The sequence below is a fragment of the Ips typographus genome, linkage group LG1 (genome assembly GCF_016097725.1).
Source record: "Ips typographus isolate SLU linkage group LG1, UJ_Ityp_2.0, whole genome shotgun sequence".
Classification (NCBI taxonomy): domain Eukaryota; kingdom Metazoa; phylum Arthropoda; class Insecta; order Coleoptera; family Curculionidae; genus Ips; species Ips typographus.
Genome location: NC_138422.1, coordinates 18,961,895 through 18,981,507, shown reverse-complemented (window position 1 = coordinate 18,981,507; position 19,613 = coordinate 18,961,895). Strand labels below are relative to the sequence as shown.

The 19,613-nt window shown below is 32.1% G+C and overlaps 1 protein-coding gene across 3 annotated transcripts in view; it reads right to left on the bottom strand.

Moving 5' to 3' along the window:
* Positions 1-1,257: 1,257 nt before the first annotated feature.
* BuGZ (Bub3 interacting GLEBS and Zinc finger domain protein) overlaps positions 1,258-19,613 on the bottom strand; it is a 33,828-nt gene continuing 15,472 nt past the window's right edge. For 2 of the 3 annotated variants that reach the window (XM_081995941.1, XM_081995940.1), the window contains exons 7-8: positions 14,633-14,752; positions 1,258-8,170 (exon numbers count right to left, since the gene is read on the bottom strand). In XM_081995941.1, the coding sequence (XP_081852067.1) occupies positions 8,088-8,170; positions 14,633-14,752 (203 nt within the window). In that variant the 3' untranslated portion in view covers positions 1,258-8,087. The remainder of the gene's footprint in view (positions 8,171-14,632; positions 14,753-19,613) is intronic. The other variant, XM_081995942.1, reaches the window with a different exon arrangement.

Here is a 19,613-nt window from a genome sequence, read left to right as displayed (position 1 = left end):
GTCAGCGTATTGTAGTATGTATGCCGTTTTGTCTATTTGTGTTTTGTTCTGTAGGTTTTGATTGTATATGTCGTGGTAGAAAGTTTACATGTTCTAATACGTTACCCTGTAAAACTAGGTAACGTAAAAAACATATAAAACTCCAGGGATACCGGGGATAATTTTAATAATTTCAAAATCAAACATTAAACTAGGGGCATAGGCTGTTGATTAATAAAAGCATTTCTGTTGTAAAAGCACCCCATAAAAATAACTCCTTTTGCAGATAAAAAATTTAAAAACCCTCAAACATGTTTCGAGATATCAACCAAGCCCAAGAAATGACAGGAAAGAATGTTCTAAAATTATCTTAGCTATGAAATCCACTGGGTTAAAATTCAATAAATTTGCAGTACATTTTTCTTTATCTGTATATCTGTGAGGAAATCACTTATGAGGCAAAATGAATGACGGTCCTGATTATAGAAGAAACATCACCTTTTAAAACTGTTTCTTCTTTTCAAATTCGGCTGAGGGATATCGGAGATTTCTACAGTCCGTTAAAAATGACGAAAAATCTTGCTGTATCGATATTTTCCGTGAGCAGTTTAATTTTCTCAAAAGAAATAATTCAAAAGCGACAAATCAGGAGATCTTGCTAGCCATCGAAGTACACCTTCGTTTCCCATCCATTTGTTAGGGAACTACATGTTTAACAAATTTGTAATTTGTCTTCTATTGTTTGGTGGAGTACAGTCTTGTGAACTGTTCTGCAAGAACTCTAAGTAATTCGTGGAATTAAGAGTTTCTTCATAGAATGGCCCTAACATTGTAAAATATTTCTACCCAAACATTTACCCTCAAAAAAGTTAAAAACCAAAATCGTTGAGAACAAGCAATTCCATTCATTGTATTTTTGTTATACCTTTCTATTTAAATTTTCGTGCATTTTCATTTTACCTTATAGGCGGATTTAAAAAACTTAAAATTATTACTAGCATTTTTTTTATTCGGTATACTATAGATTTGCTAAATTGCCGAACGTTACGTTGTTGTAAAGGAAAGAGCCTTACCCTATTTTAAGAATGATAATATAATAATAGTTTAAAATATAAAAAAACTCTGGACATGTCCCTTTTTCTTTTTTAATGCGGCCACGGCTACATCAGCTTTTTAGCAAATTTGCCCAAACGCAAGAACCCATTCCACAGAATATGCATTCTTCTTCTCTAATATAAAAATACCTGAAAATGTCACATAAAATAATAAAACCACAAGTTAATTTAAACAATTAAATATATTACCCAAAAAAAATTACACAATACACTTATTTTATCACTACCTATAAAACAGAAATAATAAATACATCAATAGCAGTGTTTTACAGGGGTGGGGAGTCACTCACCAATCCACATCTACTTAACGCAATATGTAGAAATTCAATAATATGTACAAGTCATTGTCAATAAATATAACTAACACACTAATCAAAGGATGTTAGGAGCAAATGGAAAATTTCGAAAATGCGTTGAAAAATGTGAAAAACAAACAAAATAAACAAAAAGCAGCTTTTTCAAAATTCACCATCAAAATAAAGGATAACGTGGGTGCGAAACAACTTAACAAACATCAATTGCACAACCACAACCTCAGATCGGATATTGTGACTCTCCTGCCAACAGGCGGAAAGCCTGTGATTGTGACTGATAATTTTAACCAATCACAATCGCCTGTGTGGTCAAGCCAAGTCAGTAGCAGGGGACTGAGGACCCAACAGCTAAGCTGTGACTTTAATCACCTGTATTAGGTGCATTTCACGATAATGCCCTTCATTGTGTCAATAAAGTTCTGATGATGATGATGATGTTGTACGGTAAAGCAATTATCGCGAAAGTAACAAAATACAGGGGGTAGCCCCAATCCAACAGCGTTAGAAGCTGTGACGGGTATCGCCTGCTGTCCTTTTTTAGTATTTATCTACCAGCCCCTGTACACAATTGCGGTAGATTAAATAGTAATGTGGGAATTTGCAATCAACGTAAACTGCTAACTTAGACTGAAAACCTTTGGCTAGTTCCGACATAAACTACAAATTTACCGCACATTGTGCACCATACACCTTGGTTGAAATTTGAAAAATTACCTTACGGTTGCGTAGTGGGCAGTTGTAGGTTATATTTCATTTCAAATTTACTAGAACTTCAAACTAACCAGTGATATAAAACTTTAACTCCTATAAAACCTACCTTTGTCAGCAATTAAATTACTACTTCCGTTTTTCTTTCGGAATAACAGCTAGAATTTTAAAAATTTAGCCTTTTAAAGATTTGGACAAATTTAGCATGAACAGCGAAACACGTTATTAGGTAAAGTTCAATTAACAAAAACAACAAAAAATCGGAAAACGTACAACGCAATTAAATTTATAAATTAAGTTATTTTGGAGCTTACCTGTACTTTGACAGTTAAACAATAATATTCCAACAGAAGGTTTAAGGTGATCTCAATCAGATCGGTTTTAGTTAAAATTATTAAATTTTTTACTGGATTTTTCTGTATGTGAATTTTCCATTATTTAAGTGTGCTATCGATTCCAGAAAAATATTTTATCTGAAAAACTGAATTTGTACAATTTATTTTTGACTGTATTATATTTGTATTTCATTACCAAAATATCTGAAGTTTCAAATTTAGTAAAATGTAGAAAATTTTATGATTCACATAAAATATATGAAATTTTTCATATTTCAATAAGGAATGACTGACTGACTGTGATGTACTGACATATAAAATCATTGACTGACTCGACAATATGTGGTCATAAAAGATGATTTAACAATCGTTTATTTTAACAGGCTGGTGCCTAATGGCGCTTCAAGACAAGAGTAACGCCCTCTGGTAGATAATTTTAGAAAAAGCTTTAGGCATCCTGGCCGTCATTTTTTCGTTTGTTTACGTTGATTTTGATTAGGAATTCAGCACTGGTTTCATAATTTTATGGTGTTTTTGCAAGTACAGCACAAAATTTTAGGTTAGGAACGGGTTACCCGTCTATTTGTTTCAAAGGGCAGGGCGATCTTAATTTGAAACGCTAATAAACTTTGTAAAAAAAAACAGACAAGAAGCAGGTGGAGAATGTTGTTGAGGCTTCAACTCAAATTTAAGCACTGAAAATGGTGAATGCAGTTTAGAGGTTAAAATTGTATTTTTTTTTGCGAATTGCGGCAAAACTTTACCTTCTAGCGGAAAACGTTCAATACAAAAGTTGTAAGTAATAAAAAAATCTAAAACTTTTGTACGCAACACATTTTGAAATCACCTCAAATAAGTAAGTAACTCAATTGCAAAAAAAACGATGTTTCTGGATTTAATGTTTTTTTTTTGCCTTAATAACTTAAATGCATACAAATTTGTAAAATCATGTAGATGCACTATAAATAATAATAGTAATTATGTTGTTTCCTTTCGTCGATAGGTGGCGCTTTTTGCAAAGAATTACTATTTTAGAAGAGAACTAAATACTACATCACACATTGGAAACCGCAATTTTCTACGTCTTCTGTTTCAAGTTATTACGTACTGTGCAGTTTTTTGTGTATATTTGTGCAGACTGCAGTTTACTATAACTTATGCGTGAGGGCAGATATCTATGCCCTCACGCATAGATGATAGAAGTTATCGCTTCCACTGTACCGTCTCTGCGCAGTCTTTAAAACTGCGTAGTTTTCGAGTCCGCACGCAGTGATTTGTCTGCAACGTCTTGAACTGCGCAGACAAAACGTTATGGTACAGGGTTCTGGTTTAAATATAAGGATCAACTCTGACGGTTGTCATTTTTTATTTGAAGTGTGTACTGTGTACTATTAATCTCAAATTCAAATTATCAAACTTTTTGAGTTTTGTTTTCAATAATGCGAAACAGATTTGGGGCTTTGCTGTTTTGCCGACAAGGTGAAGAATCATCACTAAATATGGGATACCGAATGGGACAGAATGAAATAATCAGCATGGTATGCTACGCCGATGATACGGCTATTTTCACGGATACAGAGGACGATCTACAGAGACAACTACACAAATTCTGCCAGGTCAGCCAAGCTATGAACATGACCATATCTATAGGAAAAACGAAAAGCATAACCTTTGCTAAAGATCCCGTAAGATGTAAGCTGGTAGTTCAGGACAAAATCATCGAGCAAGTCTCGCAATTCAAATATCTGGGTATGGATCTGTCGAGTTATCACGACCCAGTGAAGGACCTAAGAAGCCAGATCAACAAAGCGTCTGCAATGTCGGGCTGCTTAAGGCAGATAATATGGGCGAACGAATACATGCGAAAGGCTAGCACGGTCAGGATCTATAAGACTTGTATCAGGCCAATCATGATATACGGAATAGAAACCAGAGAAGAAACCAACAAAACGCTCGGGACTGTAATGGGAAAAACAAGAATAGACCGAATTAGGAACACTGACATTAGGGAACAATGTGAGGTGCAAGACATCGTAAGATGGGGGTGACAAAGGAAAAGATATTGATACGCTCACGTGAGAAGAATGGAAGAGGGAAGACCACGGATGCCACGCATCGCACTTGAAGGGAAACCAATAGGAAAAAGAGCACTCGGAAGACTACCTAACAGATGGAAGTGGAACCAGCAAAACTAACAGATCGCGAGATCTTAAATATGAATAAAAAGAAGAAGAAGATTTCTGTAACATTTGTAACAATGCTGATAGATAACAATTACGAATATGTTGTCATCTCTTTCTGCTTGAATAGTGATCTTTTTTCGATCTTTACGGATCTTTCAAACGCATCCAATCCAAAATTATCAAATATAAGTAAAACACGATAAATACTACATGGAATAATCCTAAATTCAATCCGCTTTGTCGATCGGATTAACAGCCTACGATATAAACGTAGTCACAGTTTTGCATTTGGAGGCGAACTCTTTCAAAAATGCAATTGTACTAAGAAATGTACCACTAACTCCTGTAAATGTAAGAAAGCAAAATTATTATGCAGTTCTGTCACCATTTGGTATCTTGTGTCAATAAGTAATATAGTATAACTATTTAATATTTTTGGTTTTGTTTAGATATTATTATACAAGTATACAGGGTAATTCAAATTCGACCCTCACCATTGGGATCTCAGAAACCATAAGAGATACGAGAAAGTTTAAATTGGGGCAAAGTTGCGCAATTTAAAGCTCAACCAAATGCTGTTTTAAAAATTTTGATTTTCCGAGTACTTCCGAAGATATCCGAAAAAAACTGAAAATTTGATTTTTTGTTTTTATTTATTTCTAACCTTATTTGAAGAGATATCCCAAAACTAAAAGCATCTTTTCATTGCCACTTTTTCCTAGCTATTCGATGATGGATTCAAATTTGCCACACGACGTTTCGTTTTCTGTCAGTCATCATCAACTTTCTTTTTTCTTATGGGCGCCATATTGGATTTTTAGCCCACCAAATAGTACGTTTTATTCTGATTTTAGTGATGTATAATAACTTATGATTTGCTTCATAAATAACAAAATAATTCAATAAAAACTATTTTTACTTTAGTTATTGGCTTTGAGTTAATGGGCCGTTTTAAAAAATGTCATTATTTGACAGTACTTGTCAAACACGATAATTCGGACGATCATTAGAGCGTCAATCATAGTTAAAAATGTATCTAGAAAAGAAATCCCCGCAGAAAATGTTATTATTATACAAGCATTGCTGAATTATTTAGGTTAATCAGAGAAAGAAATTTGTTAGCATTATCTATAACTTAAAAGGCTTATTTATGTTTCCAAGAGAAAGATCATCATTTTAGGAACTTAATTTTTTGCCAAATTTCAATTTTTTATAATGTTAAGTGCAAGTTTATAGTTATTTATACAGTAAGTGACAAACCATTTTTTATTCATTCATATTTATTAGAGTGAATAAACCGGTTTAAGTCACGTGTCTTATACAGTATTTTATTAAATTTCGACTTTTTATATTAAAAAAAAACTAAAATTACAGTTCTATTAAATTTGCACCACGCCCCGTAGATGTAACATTGATGTTTGTTTGTTTACATCTGTAAATAGGCGAATGTCATTCAGAGTGATTTAATAGTTATTTATACAGTAAGTGACTTAAACCATTTTTTATTCACGAAAATAACAACTAGGTCCACAAGCGTAGCGAGTGGCCTAAGCTCTTCGAGTGAATAAACCGGTTTAAGTCACTTGTACACCTTTGTGACTAAGTATGTTCAGGCCAATTGTGTGTGACAAGTACTACCAAGTAATCTTCATAAAACGTCTCATTAACTCAAAGCTAACTAAGGTAAAAATCTCTAAAAGCTCTAATGATCGTCCGAATTATCGTGTTTGACAAGTACTGTCAAATAATGACATTTTATAAAACGGCCCATTAACTCAAAGCCAATAACTAAAGTAAAAATAGTTTTTATTGAATTATTTTGTTATTTATGAAGCAAATCATAAGTTATTATACATCACTAAAATCAGAATAAAACGTACTATTTGGTGGGCTAAAAATCCAATATGGCGCCCATAAGAAAAAAGAAAGTTGATGATGGCTGCCAAAAAACGAAACGTCGTGTGGCAAATTTGAATCCATCATCGAATAGCTGAGAAAAAGTGGCAATGAAAAGGTGCTCTTAGTAGTGGAATATCTCTTCAAATAAGATTAGAAATAAATAAAAACAAAAAATCAAATTTTCAGTTTTTTTCGGATATCTTCGGAAGTACTCGGAAAATCGAAATTTTTAAAACTGCATTTGGTTGAGCTTTACATTGCGCAACTTTGCCCCAATTTAAACTTTCTCGTATCTCTTATAGTTTCCGAGATCCCAATGGTGAGGGTCGAATTTGAATTACCCTGTATACTATTTCATTAAGGGAAAGTTTATTTGAGGTTATAAATTACTTTGCTTCTTTTTTGTCGCTATTTGTGACTGACAAATTATTTCAGACTTGCGTGCTAATTATTTGGCAAACCTGGGATTGCCGGTGACAATTCAGGCAAACTTCGAAATTGTTCGTAATTCCGGACTTTTTCTAAAGCTAACCGGTAATGCGCACTTTGCCTAGACACAAAGGACTTTACCGGTAACATATCGATCGATGTAGTTCGTCGTAGAACACCCTCTATAGAAATCGTGGTACTAAACACTTTTCAGAAATAGTATTTGAGAATGAAATGACAAGAAAGATTTTGTGTTTTTGTGTATTAATAAAAAAGTGTTTATAACTTAAAAAAATTTAACATTATGATAAAAATAAGTTAAGTTAATAAGTAGTGTTTGAAATAAATTAAAATCAAATACGAATAATATCGGAGAAAATAAGAAATATGCTAATTTAATGAAATGAAATGTTTAGAAAATGTCTTAAATTTAGTATAATATTTATTTAAGTAAACATCTTACATTTATTTATTATTTTCACCGTAGAGTTTTGAACGTTTACCTTGCTGTCAACATAACTTTAGTTTAACTGAACTAATTTGGTCTTATATTTAAAATATGGTTTGAATGTGCTTACTATTTAGCCGGTTTGAAATGGAAAATTCACTGTTACAGAAAAACCCACTGACGCGCACATCCATGTCACAAAAACTAGATAATTGATGAAAACTGTGCTAACCCAAATTTCCTTGACTCTTATTCTAAAAAAAATAAAAAAATAATAAAAACCATGACCAACCTTTTAGTGTATGGGTCCGCTTCGAAGAAAATAAATAAAAAAAAACTACATACCGAGTGTCGCATTTGGTTTGACATTTCGCAAACCTGTCAAAAATAAAAAAAATAATGTCAATCATCAGAGAAAGCACTATTCAACAATTGTACAAGTTAACAGTAGTGTTGATTTGTCTGTACAGCCAAAATTATTGAAAAAATAGTAAAAATTTGGAAAACTTTTCGAATTATTCATAAATCTAGAAAGCAAAAAAAAACACTTAGAAAGTGAAGAACAACCGGAAAGAGGAGAAAACCGAACTGAGTAATTTACGGATCCTACTTAGTAACTATATCTTAAGTAAAACTTAAACTTAAACTTGCGGATGGTAGAGAATCATCAACGAAGATCATCTGAAGCGCGGCTGCATGATCATCGGCCCTGGAAACATGGGAGCACCGTACATCATTCCAGGAGGCATCTGAATCATACCTAAAACACCAAGAGTATGGATTTAGAAACTTTGAATATGAAGCTGCTGTAGTTGATAATTATATCCGCTCCTATAGCGATATGCTCCTAAGGTTAAATATACACGAGTCGAAGAAGTAAGTTATGGATAGAGTTTTATGATAGGATTTCTATAATTTTGCAAAATAAATGGGTTTGAAAAGTTAGGCACGTTTGATGTGAATGCTGACATAAATCTGGGGAAGTAATATACAAATTGTAGAAAATCAAAATTTAATTTTTAAAAACCCTCAAAAGAGTTTGACGTTAAAGATTTTCTCAATTTCATATTACCTGGAACAGATTAATGGCAACTGACAAGTGTATCCACCCATTACCAAAATTGCGTAATGTTAATATGACTCGGTCATACAGGGCGATTCAAATAGATTGACCCGTTAAAAGTTCTGTAAAACTAATATAAATCACTTATTCATAATTATTTAAAAATATAGCAGATTATGATAGCTATGTTGATTACATATTTTTACAGACGCAAAGTTGTCAGGTCTATACAAAATTAACTGTAGTTTTCGTGAAGCTCATCAAGGAACACCTTGGATATGTTTGTCTTTTCCGAATCTATTAAAAATATTCTAAGCAACTTTTGTTAACATTTTGGTTATTCCTATCTCTCGCCGATACTGGAAAAAAATATCAATCCAAAAATTGATTTTCTTTTGAAAAGTGGGATAAAGTCTAATCAATCTAACATATCATCAATGTACATATTTTTTATAAATGTACAGGATGTCCAAATAATAATGACTTTTGGACTATTGGACAGTTAATCGTAGAGCTTCGGAAAAAATATTCGTTATAAAAAGAAGCCCAAAGAATAGCTAGAAAATACTTTGCAAAAGGAAGCTATGTTTACTAGTTATTGATTAAAACAAACTGCAAACATTGAAATTTGTTGTAGAGCATTAAGTTTGGCACCATTGAAAAGAATACATTTTTTTCTAGCAGATGAACTATAAATGATTAATTAATGTTGTATCCTTTTGTCGACAGGTGGCGCTTTTTCAGACCTACTATTTTTCCGCCTAACTCAAAAAAATCAAGTACAACCCGTAGTGTTGAATAATATCAAATTGAAGAGAACTAATTACTACATCAGACCGCAAAAACAGCAGCTTTCTAGCTTTCTTCTATTCCAAGTTGTTCACAAAAATGTTATTTTTAATGGTTAACCTTCGTCTTCCAAGTGCTCAGAGCATAATATGACAGTCTTCCGGGTGAAGACTTGAGTTATAGCAAGGTGAGTCGTCCCCGCCCTTATTATGGGGTTAAAAATTAAATAATGGTTGCCTCATCATGTAGTTTTTTTAAACTTTATTACTTTAGTTGCTAGTGACTTTTCTCAAAAATAGGGCTTGTTTGGCTCTAATTAGATATTAAGTAATGTAATTGTAAATCAATTTAATTAACATCTAACGTGGGTCTCACTGACTCCCCTGTTTAGAAAGACAGCCAGCGCAATTTGGCTCAAATAAGCTCCTGATGATAGCCATTTATATGATCGAAACATGTTGAGCGTTATTCTTTAATTAGAGATTAATAAACTGGTTGTGGAGGAAGCTTTGTCTTCTTGTTTTCATTGAACTTAAGTTAGGTTTAGTTTTGACTGTGATGGGAGGTGATAAAAGTCACAGTTTGAATCACACTTAAGTTTTTTGACACTAATAATTGCAATGGGTTGGATTTGATTTTTTTTGACTTAGGCGGTAAAATAATAATTATTTATAAACAGCGCCACCTGTTGACGAAAGAATACAACTTTAAACAATCATTTATAATGCGTTTGGTAGAAAAAAAACATGCTTTTTTTAATGGTATTAAACTCAATGCCGTAAGATGAAGGGTTTTGAAGTTATTGCAGTTTCTTTTAAGCAACTTTTTACTAACCCTCACCACTTTATTTCAAGAGATAGAGAAAGACGATTTTAATCAAAGTTGTTACTAGTAAACGTAACATCCTTTAGCAAGTCTATTTTCTGTTCTATTTTCAAAGTATCATTATGTTTGAAATTTTGGAAATTTTAGAGATTTCTTTTTTGAAATAAACTTGGTAGTATGTCTGCTTGTGGAAATTTTTCCAAACTGAAAATATTTTCTAGTGTTGGGCCCCTTTTTATAACATTTCTTTCTCTTAGCCACTCGTATTTGGACACCCTGTACAGGTTTTTTTGCACCTCCCTTAAATACTTTCTACTTGAATTTACATAAAAATACAAAACTGTTGTAGGGATTTAACTATTTGGGCAGCTACAGAGTACCTCATTAAACCTATGACAGATCAAATTTCGTTTTTAGCGTGCACAGAATTTGAAATAGCACACCCATTTGAAATATTTAATTTGCAATTAAATTTAGGTAGTTCTGACAACACTGCAACAGTGAAAATGTTGCATCACAGCCTGCTGTAGTAAGTTATCTTCATTAGATCCTGAGAACTTTAAATAGACCACTTTTCTTGAATCACCCTGTATATTGTGTAAGTCTACTTGAACAATCGGCAAGTTAGTCGTTTACAATATTGAAAGAGCAAATCGCCAAGATCAGTATTATTATATTATTGAATATTGCCATTACAGGAATGCGCTGGTATTAGCCCACCAAACAAATCAGAAGGCTTAACAGAGATACTTACCTCAGACTAAAAATATAAAATAATAATAATAAATAATAATAAAAGAGGAAAATAGAGGCAGCTTACAAGAATAATCGTAGGTGATCACAAAACTAAAAATAGACGTAAACATCCAGCTACTCCAATTACCACCACCCCGTAAAAAAAAGCAAAACAACTAACCATAAGATCGAAATTAAATTGTTATTGACAGACCAGTTCCGAATGGCAATATTCAACCCCATCTACAGGTTTTCAGGTGATTAGTGAGTCATTCCTCAAATCTAAAACTCCCCAACTAAGGCCAGTTTATTTATCTCTCGCTAACGCCGCCACTATCATTACGTTTAACTAATAAAACACAACTGATTAGTGAGTTTACTAAATGGGACGTTAACTCGAGACGAATAAATCGCTTCCTAAGGCATCACTGCGCGCAGTAGGAAAATCAAATCGACGGATGCAAATATAAATACCATCAATCAAAAAAAATGACAAAAACCAACCAGACCACGGCAAAACTAAGCGAGTGACATTAAGTAATAGTAAATGTTGAATAAATGCAATGCATGCTAACACATAAGAGTGCGTGAATTACTTCGGTACCTGCGTACGTCGTCCAAAAATCGGCCCATAAGTGACAACACTGTACACTGTACACGACTTAAATTTTATTCTATATGATACACGAGTTTCATGTCTTAAAAATAGTTTATTTTATAATTTGTACCTTTCACTTGTGCTTAAATAGTAGATAAACTGCTAAACTATAATCAAGCAAATTGTTTAAATAATTCTAATTTATACCCATCAAGCAATATTAATCTCAAAGCAATATAATCTTGAAGAAATTGTTGCAAACAATGAAATTAACTTCAAAGAGTCTTATTTGATTCATTCACATTTCCAATGGAGTCAATTTACTTTCTCTGCTTAGATGGAAATTGATCTGTTCTGTTTTCAAAGTTGGTTTCATTTTTTCTTTCACTTCTTAAGGTGTGTGATTACATTCTGGCAATAATTACGGCAAAATTTAAATAGTAACATTAGGCGAAAAGTGCTTCTTCCTGCCAATATCAATTTCTTACATGGAACTTGTACATAGTATTGCCACCTGCGGACTGACTAATATAAGCACTTTTTCTTCCCTGCTTTATACTCATAAGCTCTACCCCTTCTGTCTTTGTCCATCGGTCTCAATACTTCCGCGTATAGTAGTGTGATTGCTCCAAACTATCCTTATTGGCAGTGTTTTGAAAATCCGCATCTTTAACGTTTTGGTTGATTGTGTTAGCTTTTTATAACCTTTGACCAAATGGTACGTTATTGCTATTTCTATGTTGAGACTTTTACTACTGAGCAACTTTCTCATATTAAAAATGCTGTTATAGACTATACAATTCAACAGATCACTTCAGTGCCTATATGTAGCTATTTAGTTGGTTTTTCGTTGGTTTTAAGCTTCAAACGAATATGGTAGAATTGTTTATATTGTCAGTAATTTTATTACCGGAAAAACATCAAAGAAAGGTGACTTAAAGCAGTAAAGAATATTCTATAGTAATAATATATAAGCACTCAAAACCACGATAAGTTTATAATTTTGTGAAACTTACAAATGTTTTAAGTATTTTTAAAAATGTAGAAAAAAAAAATTACATTTCTTTTAAGATTAATGATGATTTTAGATGAACGACGTTGGTGAGTTGCCAAATTTTCAAATTATTTTTATTTTTTTAACATAGTTAAATTTTGTACAATACAGTTCCTGGATGACCAGCCTGTCTGTAATTAGAATACTGTTGTTGTCCATTATGCAAGTTTTTAAGATAACCGATTATCGAGAGTAATAAAAATAAAATATTACTCAAAGAATTAAAGAAGCATTACTCACGGGTTAAACTAGAAAAAATATATTGGTTACTAGTAGTTTAATATCAGAAATAAAAGTTTAGCAGTTTATATACAAATGACACGGAAAATGCCATAGGTAAACGACAGTCAATAATCAGACCTTTGAAACCTGCTTAAGAAGTTAAAAGTAAAGCAAAATAATGAGCCTAGATTGTCTTTTTCCAGTTAAAAACATTAAATTCTAAATCTAACCTTATAAAGACAAGAAACTCAATTTTCTCAGAACCGGTAATTGAGAATAATTAGAAAGACATATTTTGTTCACCAGCCCAGATGAAATGGTATGCAGAGTGTAGGACAAACTTATTAAAGAATGTGTTTGCCAATATTTCATGATGTAGAGAGAATTCAACTCTCAAAGTTTTTAACAGGCTTATACTTAATTGGGCTGTACATGGTGAGCCAAATTGGTGATACATATATGGGGATTTTGTTTATGTTTACAGGGTCGGTTAAATGGGAAAAGTTTTAGATAATTTAATGACAAACTCATACCCGGTTTCCAAATTGGATTATCTTTTCCCGTTTCAACAATATCCCCATTCATGCATTGCCAATTTGGCTCACCCTGTATAATCGTTTGCAGTTCTGAGGAAATTAAGCGGATATTGCCTTTCTGTGTTACGTATTTGTTGTTTATAAAAGGTTTCAGAACAATAGAGGAAGAAGAATAAATAAAAAACAATTAATGGTTATTTCAGAAAAATAGACCAAGTCGCTTGTGATCTGATACATTTCCTACCACAACATAAAAACAAAATAAAACAAAAATTAAAGCCACAATTTATACAGTTTCGGTACATTTCTTCGCTTGTTTGCGTCAATTTACAGGTCGTAACGAATAGGACAGCAAACTATTGCGAATAAAAACCGCGTCAATTGCTTAAAATAAACTTTATTTACCGTAAGTCAACTTGCAGCGCTCAAAAATGATAAAAAATACAAAAAATAACTGTTCTATTTGCTACACTTAAGGTTAATAAACGTGGAGCCACACAACAAAACAAAAAAAAACGAACGCAGCAAATCACTTTTGGGCCATACTGCGGTTTTGGCTTGCTGCGCTTATAACGTGTTAAGTTCACTAATACTAAACCTACAATTAAATATTTAACACACTTCCAAATTGGAAAATGTTATGTCGTTGAGAAAATATATTGTTTATACTTTATTTTTCTTAAGTTTTAATTACTCATTTTAACAAAAAAGTGAGAATGTTCAGACTTATATCAATGATGCCCAATAATTATAATTAGGGCAATGTCTATAATAGCCATTTTATAAAAATAATATTTGAAAATTCAGTTAAAAAAATATGGAAATTAGTTATTTTATAAGTACACACAAGCAAAATTTAGTGAATGGTGTATTTAAATAATAAGAGTCTTGATAGCTAAGATGGATTTATGATGAATGGAATGTCAAATCAATAATGATTTCTCTGTACGTAAAATGTTAAAAAAACAAACTTGGTTATGCTAATATAGAAGTTCAAATTGACTGATCAACGCAGTCCACATACCCAATCCAATTGGATTTAATTTGATTAAGTCTGGTCATTTTCCTTCAGCCTGGAGGAAACGTAACTTTGAAAGAAAATAAACTAACTGTATATACATCAAAACAACAAATCCGTGTTGATAAAAAAACCGTTTTTGTAAAAGAAATCTTAAACACAGTCCATACGAGTCCTTAACACAGAAACATGAAGTAATACTATCAATTGATAAATTCATCATTTTACTTCGCCTTAAACCATCCAATTTCTGTCCCTTTCAATTTATTTCAAATATTTATTCCAAAAGAAATAGGTACGTAATTATCTGTGTAAACATTATGGGGATCAGAAAATGCTTTAAGGCATTAATGAAAACATTTCTTCCTGACATTTTACCTACCTGGGGGCATACCGATAGGCGGAGGTCGCATTAAGTGCCCCCCTATCAGGGGACCTCGCAGAACACCCATTGTGGGGCCGGCCATAACAGGGGACCCGGCTACCACTGCTATAGGTGGGCCTGTAAACAATTCAGAAGATTTCAAAAAGCACAAAAACAACTTAAATTTATTTATTTCAAATAAAACTTATTTTCTCAGCAGGTTGTAGCAAATTTATCTATACAAAAACAGGTCAAGGAAAACAAAAAAATTAAAGAAAAAAATGACAAATAAATCCCAAGAACTTTCATAAAATCCGTTGCTAATAACGGCGAATTTACTAAGAAACCAAAATTGACTTACATGTTAAAATCAAAGTCAAAACTGTAGAAGATATTAGATCATAGAAAAAGTTTTCTACAGAATGTTTAAGTTTCAAAACATATGAATAGCTAGGGAGAATAATAATTAATGTTCAAAAAAGTGCTTTTCAAGAAAATACCAAATTGAATATTGTAAAACCCTTTTCTGGAAACGAATTAAATAAAAAATATAATTGTGTAGTGACTTTCACCTTTCTTTCCTCTTAATAATCACAAATCTCATTATTGTTTGAAGTCTTAATTTTTATTTATAAAAGTTTGAAATACTGAATAAAACAACATCTGTCTCCTAACTACAACATTTAGACAGTTTCTTTAAATCCTCGAATTTAACAGCAGCATTGTAAATTATTGAAAACATAATTTGGTTTCTAAACATTTATGGTATCTTGCAAAATTTCAGTAACACCGTAACTCTAACCGTTTTCGAAATGTTCAACTATTCACTCTTTAAAACAAATTTATTTTTTTTATATCTCCGCCATTTTTGGGGTTTCAGCGACTGAAAAAGCTCAGAATGTTCGTTTTGCACTGCTCTTGAGCTTCGTTCTAACTGTAACTTGATTGAGCATTATATAGGGTGTTAAAAAAACAATTTAATTTGAAACTAACGCTCTGCCAGTTGTGACTGTGTTTACTCGGTTCTAAGTGGTTGTCCTACACACTGGGTGTAGAAAGTCATTCGGAATATTGTTGGCTACTTTAACCGTTTTGAAGGTATCACACTTTTTTTGCATCAAAATTTAAAAAATTTTGTATCTCCGCCTTTTTTTGGGGTTTAAGCGACTGTAAAAAGCTCAAATTTTTGGTCTTGAACGGCTTTTTCAACTCCCCTAAAGCACAACCCGATTAAACACGGGTAAAACATCATTAGTACGTCAATTTCCCAGAAACGGTGCATGTGCCATTCGTTTGACAAATCTATCTTACAAATAATAGAACCATCAAAAAATACAACTTTAGAACACCACAATTTTTTGCAGCACACTGTATAGTCCTAGCTAATATTGAAATATGCCTACATTAGTCTTACAAATATTCTCAAAATTTTCTTTCTGTCGGATAACAAATAAACTCGTAAACTTTTTTTGTTAGAATCTGAACGCCCTTTTTATTCCGACACGATTCAATGTTGTATGAAATTTATTATTTATTTTCTCTTATTTTTACTTCCTTTATTCTTGGTATGGAAAAAAATTTGATTCTTTATTAAGTTCAAAAAAACACAGTAAAAACAGAAATTAAACAGAAAAAATATAGAAATTGACAAAGTAACCAGTCTTTGCAGCATTTGGCAAAAATGTCAATACACAGGTCATTAGATGAAAATTAAAGAAGATTGCTGAGCGCAAAGTGCCATCGCCACTTTTGCTAGAGTGTGAAGCTCTTAGACCATAATAATTTGCCATCAATGCTGGAAAAGTACTTTTTTCAGATAAACAAAGCCTTTAAATAAAAAATATTGGAAACGTCGCGTCGATTTTCTGTTATTTTCTATAATGTTTTAACACTATTGAAGAGTGTACAGGGTGCTTTAAATAAATGAGGCGGCTGTCAACTAACATATTTTTTAAATGGAACATCCTGTGCCTTCATAGATTTTATGGAAAATTCTATAAGTTTTCTATTAAGCTTCTATTATTAAGTTAATATACCTAGTATTAAGAAAAGTTTCTACAGTTTTCGTATGACTCGTCAAAATAATTAATTTCCAATCAGTCCGAATAATAAAAATAGTTATTTATACAACAAGTGCAAGAAGTACATCTTTTTTGCACGCAACGTGAAAGTTATACAAGAACGAAGGTCGAGTATGACAACACTTAAGTGCAGAAAAAGGACTTTTTGCACGATTTTATAAAAAATATATTTTCTATGCTAAATTAATTTGCTAACCTCATGTCCCAATCCAAAATTCATGTTTCTATAGTTGTATCCTCGGTTGTAGCTAAATTTCTGTGCAAAAACACATTAACCAATGCTCTATTTCGTATAAGAAAATAAGAACATTTAATTAAATTTCCAAAATGGTAAGAGATAGATATAGGAGAATGTTAATATACATTATTAGAAATTTATGGCGGTTTCAAAAAGTTAAAAATATACTATTTAAAATAGCAAAGTGGTCATATTTTGTCTTAGACAAGCACCCAGTGAGCAAGCAATAAGCAATGACCAATTACGTTAAAATACGGGGAAAAGACGTTCTACTCACGACGCTCTACGTCTCAATTGTAATTTTGCTAACAGGCTAAATACACTGTAGACCTAAAAACATTTTAATACAACCAAATTTTAACTATTTTATGACCCGTTTTTTGACGTCCGATAGAATCTAAAACTTCTTTGAAGCACCCCTGTATACCTTTCAATATTCTTAAAAAATTCAATAAAATAAAATCGACGTGTCCGAGCATTTTTTACTCAAGTGCTTCGTTTACTTCAAAAACCTACTTTTCCAGCCTTTACGTCCTTATTGTATATGTTACGGCCAATGTGAATAATTGAGCATTTATTTAAAACACCGGGCAATTTAAAAACTGCACAAAGAGATTGGGACATATGATAAATTAAAAAGAAAATTTTGCACGGACATTATTAATAATTTCATATAAGGAAATTGAGAATATTATCAACCTTGCATTTGTTTGATTAATATACAGGATGGTCCAGTTTTAAATGTCAATAATCCCCAATAGTCCATCAAAAAATTAGTTGATGCATTACGTCATTTTGGTGCAAAATTTAGTTTAAAAAATCGTTCTCTTGCTAAATTTTGAACAAGTACTTATGAAATGATTGCTCATTATGTGATGTGAATGACGTTTGTCATGCTTGTTAAGAGGCGTAGATACAGGGGGATGATGCTCATTTTCCCATTCTATTTTCTACGCTGACTGGATATTTCCCAAAAATTACAGTTTTTTTAATTTCCTTGTTCAATTTAAAGAAAAATGTATCACCTGTAAAATTTTTATTCAAATTCTTTTTACGAGATAACCGAGTTATTACGTTTTAAAACCCAAAAAAAGGGGGATATCCGGGCAGCCAAAAAGTGTAAAACTTTTATTTTGTAAAAATCAAACCGCAAGAAGTGGTTTCTCTTACAAAAAATAAATTGACATTTTTTAAAAGACCTCATCCTAAGACGTAGTATCAACACAGCCCTCTATAGTTAAAAAAAATAGTTTTTTTTTGCCATAATCTCAGCCCGTTAAAAGTGAAAACCGATCAAATTTGATACAAGGACTTGAAACTGATGCTTATTACCGGGTTTTAAAGCCACCTACAAAAAACCCTTCATTATAATCAGTTATCATCCCTTTGAGCAAAGTCAGGAGGTAAAAAAATTAATGTACTTAGCTCAAAATAAGTGAACCAATTGTCTTGTATCGTATCTTACATGGACAGCTTAGACCAAAGTTACTTTCGTCAAGTAAAGAGTATCAATTTTATAAGTACTTGTACCAGTTGATCTAAATTGCTTCAACAGTCACAGAATTATGACAAAAGAACACGATTTTTGAACCTGAAGTTTGGAGAGCTGTCTCTACCTGGGAAACAAATTCTTTTAAAAAATGACAACATGCATGTGTTTTTTAAAGGACAAACAACTGCTGCATTTCAATGTTTATAAAATAAACTATCCAATTTTTGTCCGCTCAGATATCAACTTTTTTTGGGTTTTAAAACGTAATAACTCAATTATCTCGTAAACGATGTTCCAAATCAGTATTTTATAAGAGATTCTTTCTTTTTCAACTTGAATAAGGAAATTAAAAAAACTGTAACTTTTTAAAAAATTTGCGACGTAGAAAATAAATTGGGAAAATGAAAACCATCTGCCTGTATATCTGCCTAGTTGTAGGCAACTAGAGAATTTTGATAAACGTCATTAACATCGCATAATAAGTATTAATTTCATAAGTGCTTGTTCCAAATTTGATCAAAATTGCTCCAACGGTCTGAAAGTTATGACAAAAAAATGATTTTTAAACTGAAATTTGGGAAACTGTACCTTGACCGGGCAATATAAAAACTGCCCGGAATAATCAAATTGACTGTAAGATATACACTTTTATGTGAACTAAGAGTAGACAACAAAAGCGTAAATAAGCAACAAAACAATAAATAAAAATAGTGGAAGCTTTCAAACTCCTTTTCTTATATTTAACAGTGCACCTCCTTCATTGCATTCGTCAAAAGACAGATATTAAAAATATGTAAACAAAAACAATCAAGAGTAAGCTACAATAATTCGTTGAAATAAAAATGTTCTGACTTACTTTAAAAAAGTGACTCCGGATTTCCACAAGGCCGAGAAGCGCAGAAAATCACCAAAGAAACGAAGTTTGGCACTTGCACAAAACCGGTGTAAAAAAAAACCGAATAAAAAAGTAACTGCGTAAAATAAATACTACTATAAAAATCAAGTGCTGTCAAGCTGTTACCATGCAATTAATGTACGGTTAAACATGCGACTAATTGAAATACTAGAGCAAAAAACAGATAACATAAATAATAACAAAAAAAAAAGATTTTCTTTAACAAGTATACACTACTAGACAACAGTGAAGCAACAAATTATTTGTATGTGATCGTTATTTTGGTAACGGCA